Genomic DNA, 18,013 nt, shown 5'->3' on the forward strand with positions numbered 1-18,013 from the left:
AACCAGATTAGCGGGAACAGGAGTGAGTAGCTGGCTGCCCAGAGGTTATATACTCGGCATGTGGACACTAAATCTAAGCGCAAACTATTCTTCACCCGCCAATCCGATTTTGAATTGGGGAACCAGACGGACAAATTCTTGGCCAATTTGGTGCGCCAACATAACACCTCTAATACGATATTGCAGATTCGTAGGGTGGACGGTACACTGGTGTCTTCTTTTCAAATAATTTTATTGGTTTTCAGTCATTAAACGGTAAGGGAAGGAAGGGAGGAAAGGGAATGAGAATTGCTGTGTGAGAAAGTTCCCACGCAGCTTTTGCCACAAAGTGAGACTAGGGACTATTTTTTTTACAGTGGCGGAGGAATACAGTGCGGAAGGATACCTACATCCCGTCATTGGATTATTGAAGCCCCTAGAGAGTGGTCGCATCAGCTGATGCTGCTGTTCTCCACGGGAAATCGGCGTGGGACCCTCGTGGATTTCTGCGGATCAGGGAGTATATGGCTTGTTTGTTGTTTTTCATATTTTTTCATAGATGACACTGGCTTCGGGGATCAAAGTGACAAGTGATTGTGAGTATGTACTCTGTTATATGTACTGTATGTCTATGTATGTATTGTATGCAGTATGTATGTTGTATGTACTATGTATGTATGTTGTATGAATGTAGTATATATGAAGCATGTATGTTGTATGAATGTAGTATATGTAGTGTATATGTATGTTTGAATGTAGTGTATGTTGTATGAATGTAGTATATATGTAGCATGTATGTAGTATGAATGTAGTATATATGTATGTTGTATGAATGTAGTATGTATGTAGTATATATGTATGTAACATGTATGTTGTATGAATGTAGCATGAATGTAGTATATATGTAGCATGAATGTAGTATATATGTAGCATGTATGTAGTATGTTGTATGTTGTATGTATGTAGTATATATGTATGAATGTAGTATATATGAAGTATGTTGGATGTACGTATGTAGTATATATGTAGTATGCTTTTCTTTTTTTTTTTATTTTTTTTACTTTATTACATTGTCCCAGGTGGGACATCACTGTCCTGTGACAGATCGCTGATCTGTCACATCACAGATCACTGTGACAGATCAGCGATCTGTCACAGGCAGTGCAGCAGGCTTCCTCGTGCCTGCGCTTTGCAGGCACTGAGGAAGTTGGCTCCCTGCAGGCCCCCGAAGGTCCCCGTCGCCATCTTGGATTCGGGGGCCTGCAGGGAAGGAGCCCCCCGCAGCAGCGCTGCACATTGCGCTGCCGTGTGGGGCTCAGGGAAGCACGGAGGGAGCCCCCTCCCTGCCGATGCTTCCCTTTAACCCCCGGTACACCGCGATTGTGTTTGATCGCGGTGTGCAAGGGGTAAACGTGTCGGGGCGGTCTGTGACCTCCCCTGACACATTGTGCCGAGTGTCAGTTGTGATAATCAGCTGACACCCAGCCGCGATCAGCGGCGCTCACCACATGGGCGCCGCTGATCGCTATGACGTACTATTCCCGTCCCTGGGAATTAAGTCCCAGGGCACATGGACGGGATAGTACGTCATATGGGATTAAGGGGTTAATGGCATGATTTATATACAATACTATTAATACTTAACTATTCATCACCAGTGGACGTATAAGAGGAAGAAGTGCACACCCAAACTTAAATGAAAAAGAGGGGTGGGAATCTAAGGGTGCTGTCATGGACTCCGGGTCTTTAAAAATAAATATAAATAGCTATCAATTCGTATCTACCTGGTATCAAAAATGCCAGCTCGGGGTGCAAAACGTAAGCCCTTGCATAGCTCTATTGACTGACAAATGATAACAAGTCTTGGAACATGGTGACACAAGTGAGTTTTTAAATTAAAAAAAAAAAAAAAAAAATGTATACAAGTTTGGTATTGCCACACAATGAATGCTGTAAGAACTAGCCCCCACCAAAAAATACAGAATTGACACCCCTACCTCCATTTATTCAGTACATGATATTGTAAAATGAATGGTGCCATTGAACACCACTGTGCCCACAATAAATAAACCCTCATATGGCTGTGTAGAATGATGAATAAAAGTTACGACTTATGCAAGAAGGGATAGAAAAAAATAAAAATTTAGTGAAAGGAAAATTGCCAATGTCGGAAAGAGGTGTTCTGTTCTAAAACAAGTCAGCAGTCACTTTGTGACTGCAGATCTGTGAATCCTCACATTCCATGCACTGTGCTTTGTGGAGCTTCTGTGTTGTCAGCGCTGGGAACAGCTGTCCTGTGACCCCAAGTATGATATGCATACTCCTGGCCACAATTCGACCAGACTATTTCCGGCCTTGCGCAATACACTTGCATTGGGTGTGCCAGAAACAGTCTAGTCGTATTCTTGCTGTTACATGACCGCATTTCCCAGCACTGATGCCCGAGAATCCCCATAACGCACAGTGTGTGCAATGTGAGGATTCACAGGTCTGCAGTTGCATAGAATGACTCTAGACTTGTCATTTTAGGCCAAACAACTCCTTTCATGGCATCCGAAAACCAGCCCACGTATTTATTATGCCGTTTATTCATTGGCGCTTTACATGTGAAAGGGGATATACATAACAAAAACAAATACAATAATCTTGTACAATATAAGTCACCGACTGGTACAGGAGGAGAGGACCCGGCCCTCTAGGACTCAAAATCTACAAGGGATGGTGAGGATATAGAAGGTGAGGGTAGAGCTGGTCGTGCAACGGCATGGTGGATCGGGGGGTTACGGTAGGTTGTAGGCTTGTCAGAAGAGGTAGGTCTTCGGGTTCCTTTTGAAGGTTTCCACGGTAGGCGAGAATATGTTGGGGTAGCGAGTTCCAGAGTAGGTGGTGAAATCTTGTATCCTATTATGCGAAGAGGAGATAAGAGGGGAGTAGAGAAGCAGATCTTGTGAGGATCGGAGGTTGCATGCAGGTAAGTACCGGGAGACGAGGTCACAGATGTATGGAGCAGGCAGGTTGTAGATGGCTTTGTATGCCAAGGTTAGGGTTTTGAACTCAAGTCTCTGGGCAATGGGGAGCCAGTGATGGGATTGACATGTTGCATTTCATCAAATGATATGCTCTGAGCATGTTGTCCACGAGTTGGTCAAAGTTCGGTGCCCTGCTGTTGCCAAGAAAGTTGGAAGTCACATCTTTAAAGGCTCTTCATGCCACTTGATAAGCACCTTGCAAAAGACCATCAAAGCTACTGTTATTCATTATATCTCTGATCTGTGGGATCTGCGGATGTAGGGCGGATTTGGCCGCGCGGATTTTGTAAAATCCGCAGGTAAATCTGCAGGTCAAAAGACCTGCGGATTGCTCTGCGGTTCTACCCTGCAGTTTTTCATCTCAATGGAGGACATGGCAAACCGCAGCGGAATCCGCAGAAAGAATTGACATGTCAATTCTTTCTGCGGATTGAAAACCGCAGCAAAACTGCACAGAAAAATCCGCACCATCTGCACTGCGGTTTTCGTTTTCCATAGGCTATAAAGGTACTGTACACCGCAGCAGAATCCGCAGCGTGTGCACACACCCTAATAAAAATACCTTCTATAATCTTTGCATCACTTATTCTTGGAAGTTTCTGTCGCAGTAAGAAAAGGCTTCCGATTCTTTGTTCATTGCTTTGACAAAATTCTTCATAAGCCCAAGTTTAATATGCAAAGGAGGGAGAAATATCTTTGCTGGATCAACGAGAGGATTATGTTTAACATTCTTCTTTCCAGCAACCAGGTTTTCGTGGAGTGGCCAGTCCTTTATGAAATACTGCATTTCTTGTGCACGACTGTCCCACTCACAATACTTGGTATATCCAAACTGCAGTCCAAGAAGAAGTGCAACAACTTTTAGATCACCACATATGTTCCAGTTAGAATTTATATAATTAATGTGGGTCAATAACTTCATTTTCTCATATATTTTTCATGTGTACGGCATGTCTAATAGGTATAGAAGGATAGATATTTCTGTTGTGTAGTAAAACAGCCTTCAGACTTAAAACGGATGAGTCAGTGAACAGTCGCCATTCCTTCAGGTCATGTTCGCATCCAAGAGCACCAGACAACTCCAAGACGTCGTTGCGAAAGGTTAACCCCTTCATGACCCAGCCTATCTTGACTTTAATGACCTGGCCATTTTTTGCAATTCTGACCAGTGTCCTTTAATGAGGTAATAGCTCAGGAACGCTTCAACGCATCCTAGCGATTCTGAGGTTTTTTCGTGACATATTGGGCTTCATGTTAGTGATAAATTTAGGTTGACAATTTTTGCATTTATTTTAAAAAAACAAAACGGAAATTTGGTGCAAATTTTGAATTTTTCGCAATCTTGAATTTTTATTCTATTAAACCAGAGAGTTATGTGACACAAAATAGTTACTAAATAAAATTTCCCACATGTCTACTATACATCAGCACAATTTTGGAAACAAATTTTTTTTTGTTTTGTTAGGAAGTTATAAGGGTTAACAACTAGTTGACCAGCGATTTTCTCATTTTACAACAAAATTTACAAAACCATTTTTATTAGGGACCACCTCACATTTGAAGTCACTTTGAGGGGTCTATATGGCAGAAAATACCCAGAAGTGACACCATTGTAAAAAATGCACCCCTCAAGCCAGGGCTGTGGAGTCGGAGTCGTGGAGTCGGAGTCGGTGCTCATTTTGGTGGAGTCGGAGTCGGTATAAAATGGACCGACTCCGACTCCTAAAATATATAATAAATTGGGTACAGTAATTCAATGCAGGATTTGCTGAATATTTTTTCATAGGAGTTTGGGAAAGTTATGAAATGTCCTATAAATGGCTGTTATATTCCTGATCTAAGGCTACATTCACACACAGCGTTTTTCCTGTGTTTTTTGAGGATACGTTTTTCAGCTGCAAAAGCTGATCATCTTTTTAAAAAACTGCATCACCTGAAAGGTTTTTGAGCTCATAGATAATGTTTTCAATAGCAAAAGCAGATTAGAAATCTGCTCTATCTATATATCCATTTATCCATCTATCCATATGGTATCTGTACCAAAAAGAATGAAAACCGGGTAGTACACCAATATATATTCTGTTCTATCTAAATATCTTGATTATTGGATCATAAAAATGATTAAATGTCTGAGGTTCACATTGTACTAGCAAAAATAACTATCAAATGTAGAGGGTCTCGAACCAAGAAATCATATAAAAAACCCTAAAAACGATACTTTATTATTAAAAGACCAAAGGTCACACCACAAAGTGAACAAAACTAAACAACAACGTGTCCAATAACATCCAATTACAAAAAACATGTAATGGGGTTACCTAGGAGTCCCTAATACAGTCTAACGCTCAATCCTTCCTTGCCGCGGAGGTTGGCACCCTAGGGGGAACGTTGTGGCGCCCCCGCTCAACGGTGGCTGTCCCTAGGGACCCTGATAAACCCTGCAGCCACTAGGGATCCCTTCCCCGATGCTAAAGGGACCCCTATCATTAGACAGAGATCAACTATAATAAGGAGGACCCTAATCCCCAAGAGGATTAAAAACAAAAGGAACACATTAATATACTGGCATTAAAGTGGTGGCATCGTGGTGACGTGATTCAAATAAATACAGTAGAGAAGGTCCACAGCAAATATCATTTACATGAGGTTAGATCCAAATGGCACAAAAATGCAAACTCAACAAATGGTAAATCACTAAATAGCCAAAAATTTGCATGCAAAATGACAATGATCATGCCACTAGATTAGAAATACGGTGCCATTAGATACATAGTTCAAACACTCAGTGATCAATGCTGCAGATACTCATCATGTCACACGCCATCTGCCATATACGTGAAGCGCCTCGACGCGTTTCGCCCCATCTGGGCTCATCAGGAGGGCCGATCTCAATAACAATAGTGTCCTGATGTGGTATAGTACATTGTACTACAATAAATTTTTCACTTAAATATAAGCAATATGTGTGGGAGTCGGAGTCGCAGGTTTGGCTTACCGACTCCACAGCCCTGCCTCAAGCTACTCAAAACTACTTTCAAGAAGATTAATAACCCTCCAGGTGCTTCACAGGAACTAAAGCAACATGGAAGGAAAAAATTGACATTTTAATTTTTCCAACAAAATTTATTTAATTTTTTTTTTAACATCAATTTTTTTCATTTTCACATGGGTAACAGGATAAAATGATGGATACTAAAATTTGATGGGCAATTTCTCCTGAGTACACCGATGCCTCATATGTGGTCATAAACCACTGTTTGGGCGCACAGCAGGGCTCAGAAGGGAAGGACTGCCATTTCACTTTTTGAATGGAAAATATGATGGAATATTTAGCGGTTGCCATGTCGCGTTTGGAGAGCCCTTGTGTGCCTAAACATTGGAGCTCCCCCACAAGTGACCCCATTTTGGAAACTAGATCCCCTAAGGAACTTATCTAGATGCATAGTGAGCACTTTGAACCCCTAGGTGCTTCACAAATTGATCCGTAAAAAAAAGTACCTTTTTTTTTTTTTTTCACACAAATCTTCTTTTAGCCTCAGTTTTTTCATTTTCACATGGGCAACAGGATAAAATGGATCCTAAAATATTTTTCCTGAGAGCGCTGATATGCCATATGTTGGGGTAAACCACTGTTTGGGCACACGTCGGGGCTTAGAAGGGAGGGAGCACCATTTGACTTTTTGAACGCAAAATTGGCTGAAATCAATGGTGGCGCCATGTCGCGTTTGGAGACCCCATAATGTGGCTAAACAGTGGAAACCCCTCAACGCTAACACTAACCATAACCCCAACACACCCCTAACCTTAATTATAACCCTAACCACAACCCTATCCCCAACACACCCCTAACTCTAATCCCAACTCTAACCATAACCACAAGCCTAACCCTAATCCCAACCCCGACTCTAACCCACCCCTAACTCCCTAATATTTTCTTTACTTTATTATTTGTGCCTACCTATTGGGGTGATAAAGGGGGTTTATTTCCTTTTTTTTTTATTTTGATCACTGTGAGAGTTTATCACAATGATCAAAATGAATGAATCTGCCGGCGGCAGATCATTTTCCAAGATGGCGGCGCCCATGTACCGGGATGGCGGGACACCGGGACAGCCAGAGGGGACATAGGAAGTACCGGGGGGTGAGGATAATGGCCGTGGCCGATCGGCGCCGTCAGTTGGTGGCGGGGGCTGATTGGTGCCGTCAGTCGGTGGGGAGGGGTCTGATCAGTGTCTCCAGCCATGGCAGATGCTATTGCAGCATTGGCCATGGCTGGTTTGTAATATTTCACCAAATTTCATTGGTGAAATATTACAATCGCTCTGATTGGCTGTTAAAAGTGAAATAGCCAATCAGAGCGATCGTAGCCATGGAGGAGCTAAGCCACCCCCCTGGGGTGAAGTACAGTGTCCTGTATCTGCGGGTCGGGTGACCTGTCGGTGATCCCAGTCACCTGACCCGCAGGGGGGCTATGAATTCATGACGCCACATAGTCATCATGGGTCGGATTGGCACCGACTTTTGACAACTATGTGGCGTCAAAGGTCGGGAAAGGGTTAAACTGTGGACATGGTTGAAAAATTGATTACGGTCTTCTTGACTGCGATAAACAAACTTGATTGTTCTTGTAGCCTTGATCCCAATAATTCTGCCTGCCTCTTTGACAATTTCAAATCTCTGACCAAGTCACTCAGATCAGCTTGACTGAAAAGATGTGGATTAGGTGTAGAAGGCTCAAAGTCTGGGTCTGCAGCAGTTTCATTTTCCACTGACATTGTTAGTTCATCTTCGTCGTCCTCCATTGTCCATACTTTGGGCGGCTTTGGAGCATGAATTTCATCGTGTGGCACTGGTCTTTACTGCTGAAGGAAGATTAGGATATTCTATTGATTACTTGTTCTTTGCTGAATATTCTGTTACATTTGTAAGGCAGAAGTAGCAATCTGTTACATGATCTCTCTGCTCTCTCCATATCATTTGGACAGCGAACGGCATTGAAGGTCGTGATTAGTGATGAACGAGTATACTCGTTGCTTGGGTTTTCCCGAGCATGCTCGGGTGTCCTCCGAGTATTTTGGCATGCTCTGAGATTTAGTTTTTCATCTTATCTGCATGATTTGTGACTTGCAGACAGCTTGAATACATGTGTGGAATGCCTGTTTTTAGGGAATTCCAGCATGTATTCAGCCTGTCTGCAAGTCGCAAATCATGCAGATAAGACGAGGAAAACTAAATCTCCGAGCATGCCAAAATACTCGGAAGGACACACGAGCATGCTCGGGAAAACCAGAGCAACGAGTATGCTCGCTCATCACTAGTCGTGATCCATTCAGCCATGCTCTAAGTATGTCAGTATTGTCTTTTGATTCCTCCCCTGCCCAGGAGAATGGTATGCTCTGTACACGGTCAGCCGAATGATTCACTGTGCCTGGGCGGAATTCCCATAATAAGTGCTTGCAATATGTGTAGATCAGCGATTTGTTATTTCAGTGAAAAATTCAGAATATACTGTTTCAGAAAAAGTTCATGAGTTTTTAGAATTATAACAGAATATTATAATGTTTCATGTCATTTCTCAAAAACCTTACGTGATAGGAAAAATCTGAAGTCATTTCTGATATCGGCATGAAAAAAATCTATCAGGAACACTCAATTGTCAGAGGGACAAAACATTTGTAGCACAGTGTAATTAAAAAAGCGTGGGAACCCCTCTCTTATTGATAACTAGCCTTGCTGAAGCGGACAGCTGAGGGTTGCAGCCCCCAGCTGTGAGTTTTACCTGGCTGGTTAGCAAAAATACAGGGGAACGTACGCTTTTTTTTTTATTTACAGCACAGGAACGGCTGAATACTCCCATCCGCCGCTCCTGTTCTCATTGTAACTAGCAGCTGTAGGTGTCGGATGATGGGATAAATAGTCCCATCAGCTGACACCAGTGACCAGAGGTTAGCTTTATACCTCTGATCACAGCTCAGCGCTCCCGCTGTCTTCTGACAGCGTGGGAACCGCGACTGACCGGCGGGGATGATTTCCCTGCCGATCAGAAGTGGTGTTTGCCGCACTGTCATGAACATGACAGCGCAGCAAACACTGGATATTTGGGTCCCCCTTTAAAGTGAATGGGGTCCGGGTATTGTTCTAGTACTCACAAAAAGTTTTGGTTTAACTGTTCGGCCGGACCCGAACATCCAGGTGTCTGCCCATCTCTTAGTTAAAGGCAATGTGCACCTTTGCACTGTTTTTTTTTTTTTTTTTTTTTTTTTTTTTATTCATTCAATTTATTTTGCTCTCATGGATTAGTGATTGTCCATTCATGATTTCAAAAATAAAATGGTTATTACCTATTAGGGTTGTCCACTCAGGTTCTTTTATCATGTCGAAAGATATAATAAAAGGTGGTCCTTCGTACCAGTTTTGATGTGGCAGGACATAAAGTAGGCACTCAAGCTTGTGCAGCTTACAAGTTGACTTTATATAAAGTAACCACCTAGCTATTTTATGAAATGATGAGATTTGTCACATGGCGAAAATCTGTTTATAAACTAATTTGTTTAATCTATTCTACTTAATTTCTAGGACTGGATAAGATGATGGTGGATCAGGATGGTCATGTCACTATAACTAATGATGGGGCAACTATTCTTGGTATGATGGATGTTGATCATCAGATTGCTAAATTGATGGTTGAATTGTCCAAATCTCAAGATGATGAAATTGGTGATGGGACAACAGGTGTTGTTGGTAAGTTTGTTCTTTGATTTAAGGTCTTGTTCAGCTGTGGTTACACATGACATTACATGCCAACTAAAATTAGGTTTGGCGATGGCATAGATTTTTTTTTTATAAACATTTTGCCTCCACAGCCAGTTTATTGGAGTAGATCCAATTTTTTAAATCTGACATGTTTGTGGTAATAACTATTGGAATGCTTCTACACATCCAAATAAATTAGATGATTTTGTTGTGCCATAAGGAACTGTACTAGTAAATTTCAAATACTATATTTTGTTTATGAAAATATCTGAATTTTGATGAAAACTTAAAAATTATATCTGAACATTTCCTATTTTTTGTGTTTAAACAAATACCTCACACAAATAGTTAGAATTCTGTCAAATGTTATTTACTTTCTCAAACTTTTATTTTTTTTTTAGTTTATTAGGATTAAACGTTTACCAGCAGTTTTCATAGAATCGTAGAGTTGGAAGGGACCTCCTGGGCCAGCTGGTCCAACCCCCTGCTAAAAGCAGGATTCGCTAAATCATCCCAGACAGATATCTGTTCAGCCTCTGTTTGAAGACTTCTGTTGAAGGAGAACTCACCACCTCTCCTGGCAGCCTGTTCCACTCATTGATCACTCTGTCAAAGTTTTTTCTAATATCTAATCTGTGTCTCCTCCCATTCAGTTTCATCCCATTGCTTCTAGTCTTTCCTTGTGCAAATGAGAATAAAGATGATCCTTCTACAATGTGACAACCATTGAGATATTTGTAGACAGCTATTAAGTCTCCTCTCGGTCTTCTCTTTTTCAAGCTAAACATTCCCAAATCCTGCAACCTTTCCTCATAACACAGGGTTTGCAGACCGGTCACCATTCTGGTCGCTCTTTTCTGAACTTGCTCCAGTTTGTTGTCTTTTTTTAAAATGTGGAGCCCAAAACTGGACACAGTATTCCAGATGAGGTCTGACCAAAGAGGAGTAGAGGGCAATAATGACTTCACGTGATCTAGACTGTATGCTTCTGTTAATACATCCTAGAATTGCATTTGCCTTTTTTCCTGCTGCATCACACTGTTAACTCATATTCAGTCTGTGATCTATTAGTATACCCAAGTCTTTTTTACATGTGCTGTTGCTTAGCCCTATTCCACCCATTCTGTGTATGCTTTTTTCATTTTTATTGCCCAGATGTAGTACTTTGCATTTTCCCATGTTAAAAACCATTCTGTTAGTTGCCGCCCACTGCTCCAGTTTATTTATATCTTTTTGAATCTTCTCTCTCATCTCTAGTATTAGCGATCCCTCCTAGCTTTGTGTCATCAGCAAATTTAATCAGTGTACCCTCAATTCCTTCATCTAAATCATTGATAAAGATGTTGAATAATACAGGGCCCAGGACAGAGCCCTGTGGTACCCCACTTGAGACATTCTTCCAACTGGATGTGCAGCCATTTGTGACCACTCTTTGGGTCCGATCAAAGCCAGTTATGAATCCACCTAACAGTTGCCTTGTCCATTCCATACTTAGTCATTTTATCAATAAGGATTGTGTGAGATACTTTGTCAAATGCTTTGCTGAAGTCAAGATATAGTATATCTACAGCATTTCCCTGACCCACCCAATCAGTGATTCTGTCGTAGAAGGAAATTAACTTGGTCTGACATGACTTTAGTTACAAACCCATGCTGACTCTGTTTAATCACTTCATTCTTATCCAGGTACTGACATACATGTTGTTTAATAATTTGTTCAAAGATCTTTCCTGGTATAGAAGTCAGAATCACCTGCCTATAGTTGCCTGGGTCTACCTTCTTCCCCTTTTTGAAGATAGAAACAACATTTGCTCTTCTCCTGTGTTCTGGGACTTCTCCTGTTCTCCACAAATTTTCAAAGATTATGGAGAGCGGTTCAAAAATTTCTTCTGCTATCTCCTTCAATACTCTGGGGTGTAATTTGTCTGGACCTGGAGACTTGAATTCGTTTTAGGTTAGCTAAGTGTTTCCTCACTATATTTCTGTTTATAGTTATCCTGGATTCTTCTATTCCCTTAATAGGACAGTGAAGAATAGTTGATGTTACATTTCCTTTCTGAGAGAAAACAGATGCAAAATAGGAATTTAAAAGTTCGTCCTTCTCAACATCCTGTCTTACCATTTCATCATTTTCATCCTGTAAAAATCCTATAGCATCTTTGACTTTTCTTTTACTTTTGACATATGCCCCAAATCCTTTATTATTGCTTTTGACGTCTCTTGCAAGCCTCAATTCATTGTCAGCTTTACATAATCTGATTCGTGCCCTGCAGGTTCTGCAGACAGCATTATATTATTCTTTAGATATGCCTCCCTTTTTCCATTTTATAAACATTTCTTTCTTCCTTTTTAGCATGTGCTTAAGTTCTGTGTTCATCCATCCTGGTTTCCTTAAATGCTTCCTATTCTTCCCTCTTTTCGAAATTGTTAACGATTGTGCTTTGAGAATTTCATTTTTCAAGATTTCCCATCCTTCCTTGACATTTTTGTCCTTAAGGATGTCCAGTCATTGGATCCCTCCAATTCGCTTTCTGAATCCCTTAAGTTTTCATGGAATTTTATATATTTTACGAACCAATTCAGAATTGAAATGACTTTGATTTGCCCTATACATTGGAAAAGCTCAATCCCCAGCATTTAAAACTGCTGTCAGGATGTTTAATTCATCAGTGGCTTAATCCTTTCACGCGATAGCCTTTGTGACTGGGCCAATTTTTACAATTCTGGCCAATGTCGTTCTTAGGTTATAACTCTGCAACGCTTCAGCGTATCCCACTGATTCTGAGATTTTATGTTGTGACATATTGTACTTCATAATAGTGGTCACATTTGTTCAATATGATTTGCGTTTATTTATGAAAATATCGGCCATTTGGCGAAACTTTCGTGAATTTCACAATTTCCAAATTCTTTCTCTTTCTGCCCTTGAACCCTTAACCCCTTACTGCCATTGGATTGGATAGTACGTCCAATGGCAGTACCCCCGCTTTGAGGGCTCCGGCGGTGAGCCCACATCAAAGCCGGGCCATGTTAGCTGTTTTCAACAGCTGACATGTGCCTGCAATAGTCGCAGGAGGAATCGTGATCCACCACGCCTATTAACTAGTTAAATCCCGCTGTCAAACGCTAACAGCGGGATTTAACCAGCATTTCTGGCCGCCGGGCTGGAAATACGTGCATTGCCGACCCCCGTCACATGATCGAGGGTCAGCGATGCGTTGCCATCACAACCAGAGGTCTCCTCGCGACCTCTATGGTTGTTGATGAGGTATTGCTGTGAGTGCCACCCGGTGGTCGGCACTCATAGCATTGCTGTAATTCTGCCACATATAGGCGATCTGCTCATCGCCTATATGTAGCAGAGCTGATCGAGTAATGGATGCTTCTAGCCTCCCATGAAGGCTATTGAAGCATGCCAAAATTAAAAGTTTTAAAAAATATGAAAAAAAAAAGTTTAAATCACCCCCCTTTTTGCCTCATTCAAAATAAAACAAAAAAAAATCATACACATATTGGGTATCGCTGTGTTCAGAATCACCTGATCTATCAACAAAAAAAGGATTAACCGATCGCTAAACGGCGTAGCGAGAAAAAAAATCAAAACTCCAGAATTACGTTTTTTGGTCGCTGTGACATTGCATTAAAGTGCAATAACCGGGCGATCAAAAGAACATATCTGTACAAAAGTGGTATCATTAAAACCGTCAGCTTGGTGCGCAAAAAATAAGCCCTCACCGAACCCCAGATCATGAAAACTACAGACGCTACGGGTCTCGGAAGATGGCGCAAATTTTTTTTTTTTTTTTTTTTTTACATTGTAATTTTTTTCACCGCTTAGATAAAAAAGGACCTAGACATGTTTGGTGTCTATGAACTTGTAATAAGCCAGAGAATCATAATGGCAGATCACTTTTAGCATATAGTGAACCTAGCAAGAAAGCCAAGCAAAAAACAAGTGTAGGATTGCACTTTTTTTTTTTTTTTTGCAACTTTACCGCACTTGGAATTTTTTTTTCCCGTTTTATAGAATAAAAACACGGCAAAACCTTTGTTGCCGTTCAAAAGTACAACTCGGAGTCGTCCTGCAAAAAAACAAGCCTTCATATGGCCATATTGATGGAAAAATAAAGTTATGGCTCTGGAATTAAGGGGAGGGAAAAATGAAAATGCAAAACCAAGGGGTTAAGGAATAGAAGAATCCATGCTATCTATAAACAGAAAAATAGTGAGGGAATACTTAGTTAACATTAAATGAATTCAAGTCTCCAGGTCCATATGCATTGCACCCCAGAGTATTGAAGGAGATGGAAGAAATTTTTGAACCACTCTCCATAATCTTTGAAAATTCTTGGAGCTCAGGAGAAGTCCAAAAAAACTAGATTAGAGCAAATGTTCCTATTTCAAAAAGGGGAAGAAGGTGGACCCAGGGAACTATAGGTCGGTGAGTCTGACTTCTATACCAGGGAAGATCTTTGAACAAATTATTAAACATGTGCGTACCTGGATAAGAATGGAGTGATTAACCAGAGTCCGCATGGGTTTGTAGCTAATAATGTAACTAATAAGTCATGTCAGACTAACTTAATTTCCTTCTATGACAGAATCACTGACTGGGTGGATCAGGGAAATGCTGTAGATATACTATATCTTGACTTCAGCAAAGCATTTGACAAAGTATCTCACACAATCCTTATTGAAAAAATGACTAAATATGGAATGGACAAGGCAACTGTTAGGTGGATTCATAACTGGCTTAGTGATCGGACCCAAAGAGTGGTCGTAAATGGCTGCACATCCAGTTGGAAGAAGTCTCAAGTGGGGTACCACAGGGCTCTGTTCTGGGTCCTGTATTGTTCAACATCTTTATCAGTGATTTAGATGAAGAAATTGAGGGTACACTGATTAAATTTACTGATGACGCAAAGCTAGGAGGGATAGCTAATACTAGAGAAGAGAGAGAGAGGAGTCAAAAAGATATAAATAAACTGGAGCAGTGGGCAGCGACTAACAGAATGGTTTTTAACAGGGAAAAATGCAAAGTACTACATCTGGGCAATGCAAATGAAAAAAAGCATATACTCAATGGAAGGAATAGGGCTAAGCAACAGCACATGTGATAAAGGCTTGGGTATACTAATAGATCACAGACTCAACATGAGTCCACAGTGTGATGCACAGCTGAAAATGTCATCATGTCCCACAAAAAATATGCCGCCATAAAGTTCCTTTAGCAGAAAGTTAAGTGATAGCTCTCAGAATAAAGCGATGCAAAAAAAAAATTTCTTTAAAACTTATCGTGTAAAAGCGCCAAAACATAGCAAAAAATAAATTGGTATCTCTTTAATCGTACTGACCTGAAGAATAAAGCTCCCTTACCAATTTTACCACACTTTGAATGGTATATAAAAACAAGCAAAAAACATTTCCTGAATTCGTGTTTTTTGTACATTCTACCTCACAAAATTCAGAATAGAAAGCGATCAAAAAATGTAATGTAGCATTTTTGGGCACTAATAAGAACCTCAACTTATCCCGCAAAAAAACAAGCCCTCACTTGACTGGTGAAATATGGAAAATTATAGCTGTTTAAATATTGCGATGCAAAAACTAGCTTTTGCAATAAAAATGTCTATTTTAGAGTGTGACAACTTATCGCTGTAGATGCACGAAACCAAATAATAAAGTAGTCTAATCACTTATATTGCACAAGGAACGGCGTAAAAAATAAAACCAATTCTTCACCTACTGTGGACTTGTTCATTCCACCTCCCAAAGATCGCAGTAAGGCTCGGCGCACATTTATCCTGCGCTCTGTGAAGAGCGTTTACATTTGTGTTTCCATGTAAATTTCTGAAATGCGTGATTCAGACAGAACCTCTGGTGGAAGATTCCCTATGAGGCAGATGGAGGCACTGTGGTTGCCATAGGACTTGTCATACGGCAACAGCTGTCTTTTTAGGAGAGTATTTAAGGGTGGTTGACCAAAGTTTGTGCCCTTAGGAAAAGGACAACGCTGTTTTAATAGTTTTATCCATTTGGTAAACATTGTCTTTGTATTTTGTGTGTGTAGATAGCTATAAATAGAAGTAAAAGTGCATCACCTGGGGCTCCCTGCAATATTAATCATGTTTTCACGTTTATCTTTAGTTCTTGCTGGAGCATTATTGGAACAAGCTGAACAATTATTAGATCGTGGAATTCATCCTATCAGAATTGCAGATGGTTATGAACAAGCTGCCAGAATTGCAATTGACAACCTGGATAAAGTCAGTGACAGTTTTCCAGTTGATCCTAAAAATGTGGAACCACTTGTCCAAACTGCTATGACCACACTGGGATCAAAAGTGTAAGTATATGTAGTTGTAGACTAGCTTTAACTACTTTAGGGAGACCTCACAGACAGCAATTTTTTTTCTTTGCAAAACACAGACTTTTCTTCTGGGCTTTTCTGCTGCAAAATATTAATACATAACATGAAAGTGTTTGGTCAGCATGTTTGTTTTACCATCAGTGTTTCAGAAGTGATTTTCACTGCAAGAATAAATTGCAATATTAACCCCCTTCGTGACAGAGCAAATTTACTAATTAATAATGACCAAGACAATTTTTACAATTCTGACCACTGTCACTTTGTTTTATGTGGTTATAACTCTGGAACGCTTTAACGGATCCCGCTGATTCTGAGATTTTTTTTTTTTTCATGACATATTGTACTTCATGTTATTAGTAAAATCTCTTAGATATGACTTGCATTTATTTGAGAAAAACGGAAATATGGCAAAGTTTAAAAATTTTGCAACTTTAAATTTTTTATGCCTTTAAATCAGAGCGTTATGTCACACAAAATACTTAATAAATAACATTTCCCACATGTCTACTTTACATCAGCACAATTTTGGAAACAATATTTTTTTTTTTTGGTTATAAGGGTTAATAATTGACCAGCGAGTTCTCATTTTTACAACAAAATTGTAAAACCTTTTTTTTATAGGGACCACATCACATTTGAAGCCACTTTGAGGGGCCTATATGACACAAAATTCCCAAAAGTGATACCATTCTAAAAAACTGCACCCCCTCAATGTGCTCAAAATCACATTCAGGAAGCGATGTGGAAGGAAAAAATGAACATAGAACTTTTAATCACAAAACTTTTACTTCATAAGCAAATTTTTGTAAAAAGAGAAAATGAGCCACAAAATTTGTTGAGCAATTTTTGCCTGAATATGCCGATACCCCATATGTGGGGGTAAAACACTCCGCACAGCAGAGCTTGGAAGGGAAAGAGCGCTGTTTGACTGGAATTGAGATCAGACGCCATGTTGGAGAGCCCTGATGTGCCTAAACAGTGGAAACCCCCCACAAGTGATGCCATTTTGGAAACTGCCCCCCCCCCCCCCCCAAGGAACTTATCTAGATGTGTGTTGAGCACTTTGAACCAGGGCTGTGGAGTCGGAGTCGTGGAGTCGGAGTCGTGGAGTCGGTGCTCATTTTGGTGGAGTCGGAGTTGGAGTCGGTATAAAATGGACCGACTCCTAAAATATATAATAAATTGGGTACAGTAATTCAATGCAGGATGTGCTGAATATTTTTTCATAGGAATTTGGGAAAGTTATGAAATGTCCTATAAATGGCTGTTCTATTCCTGATCTAAGGCTACATTCACACACAGCGTTTTTCCTGTGTTTTTTGAGGATACGTTTTTCAGCTGCAAAAGCTGATCATCTATTTAAAAAACCGCATCACCTGAAAGGTTTTTGAGCTCATAGATAATGTTTTCAATAGCAAAAGCAGATTAGAAATCTGCTCTATCTATCCATTTATCCATATCTGTCTATCCATATCGTATCTGTACCAAAAAGGATGAAAACCGGGTAGTATACCAATATATATTCTGTTCTATCTAAATATCTTGAATTATGGGATCATAAAAATGATTAAATGTCTGAGGTTCACATTGTACTACAACAAATTTTTCACTTAAATATAAGCAATATGTGTGGGAGTCGTGGAGTCGGAGTTGGAGTCGGAGTCGGTGTAAGGGAAATTGAGGAGTCTGAGTCGCAGGTTTGGCTTACCGACTCCACAGCCCTGCTTTGAACCCCCAAGTGCTTCACATAAGCTGATAACGTAGAGCTGTGAAAATAAAAATCATATTTTTTCCACAAAAATCATCTTTTCACCCCCAAATTTTTACTTTCCCAAGGGTAGCAGGAGAAATTAGACCCCTAATGTTGTCAATTTGTCCTGAG

General features: G+C 40.3%; 1 protein-coding gene across 3 annotated transcripts in view; it reads left to right on the forward strand.

Moving 5' to 3' along the window:
- Positions 1-18,013, forward strand: part of CCT5 (chaperonin containing TCP1 subunit 5) — a 305,457-nt gene that overhangs the window by 31,300 nt on the left and 256,144 nt on the right. For all 3 annotated transcript variants that reach the window (XM_073555723.1, XM_073555722.1, XM_073555721.1), the window contains exons 3-4: positions 9,585-9,749; positions 15,909-16,107. In XM_073555723.1, the coding sequence (XP_073411824.1) occupies positions 9,585-9,749; positions 15,909-16,107 (364 nt within the window). The remainder of the gene's footprint in view (positions 1-9,584; positions 9,750-15,908; positions 16,108-18,013) is intronic.

The sequence above is a fragment of the Dendrobates tinctorius genome, unplaced genomic scaffold (assembly GCF_039654945.1).
Source record: "Dendrobates tinctorius isolate UK_male_01 unplaced genomic scaffold, ASM3965494v1 ptg000229l, whole genome shotgun sequence".
Lineage (NCBI taxonomy): Eukaryota > Metazoa > Chordata > Amphibia > Anura > Dendrobatidae > Dendrobates > Dendrobates tinctorius.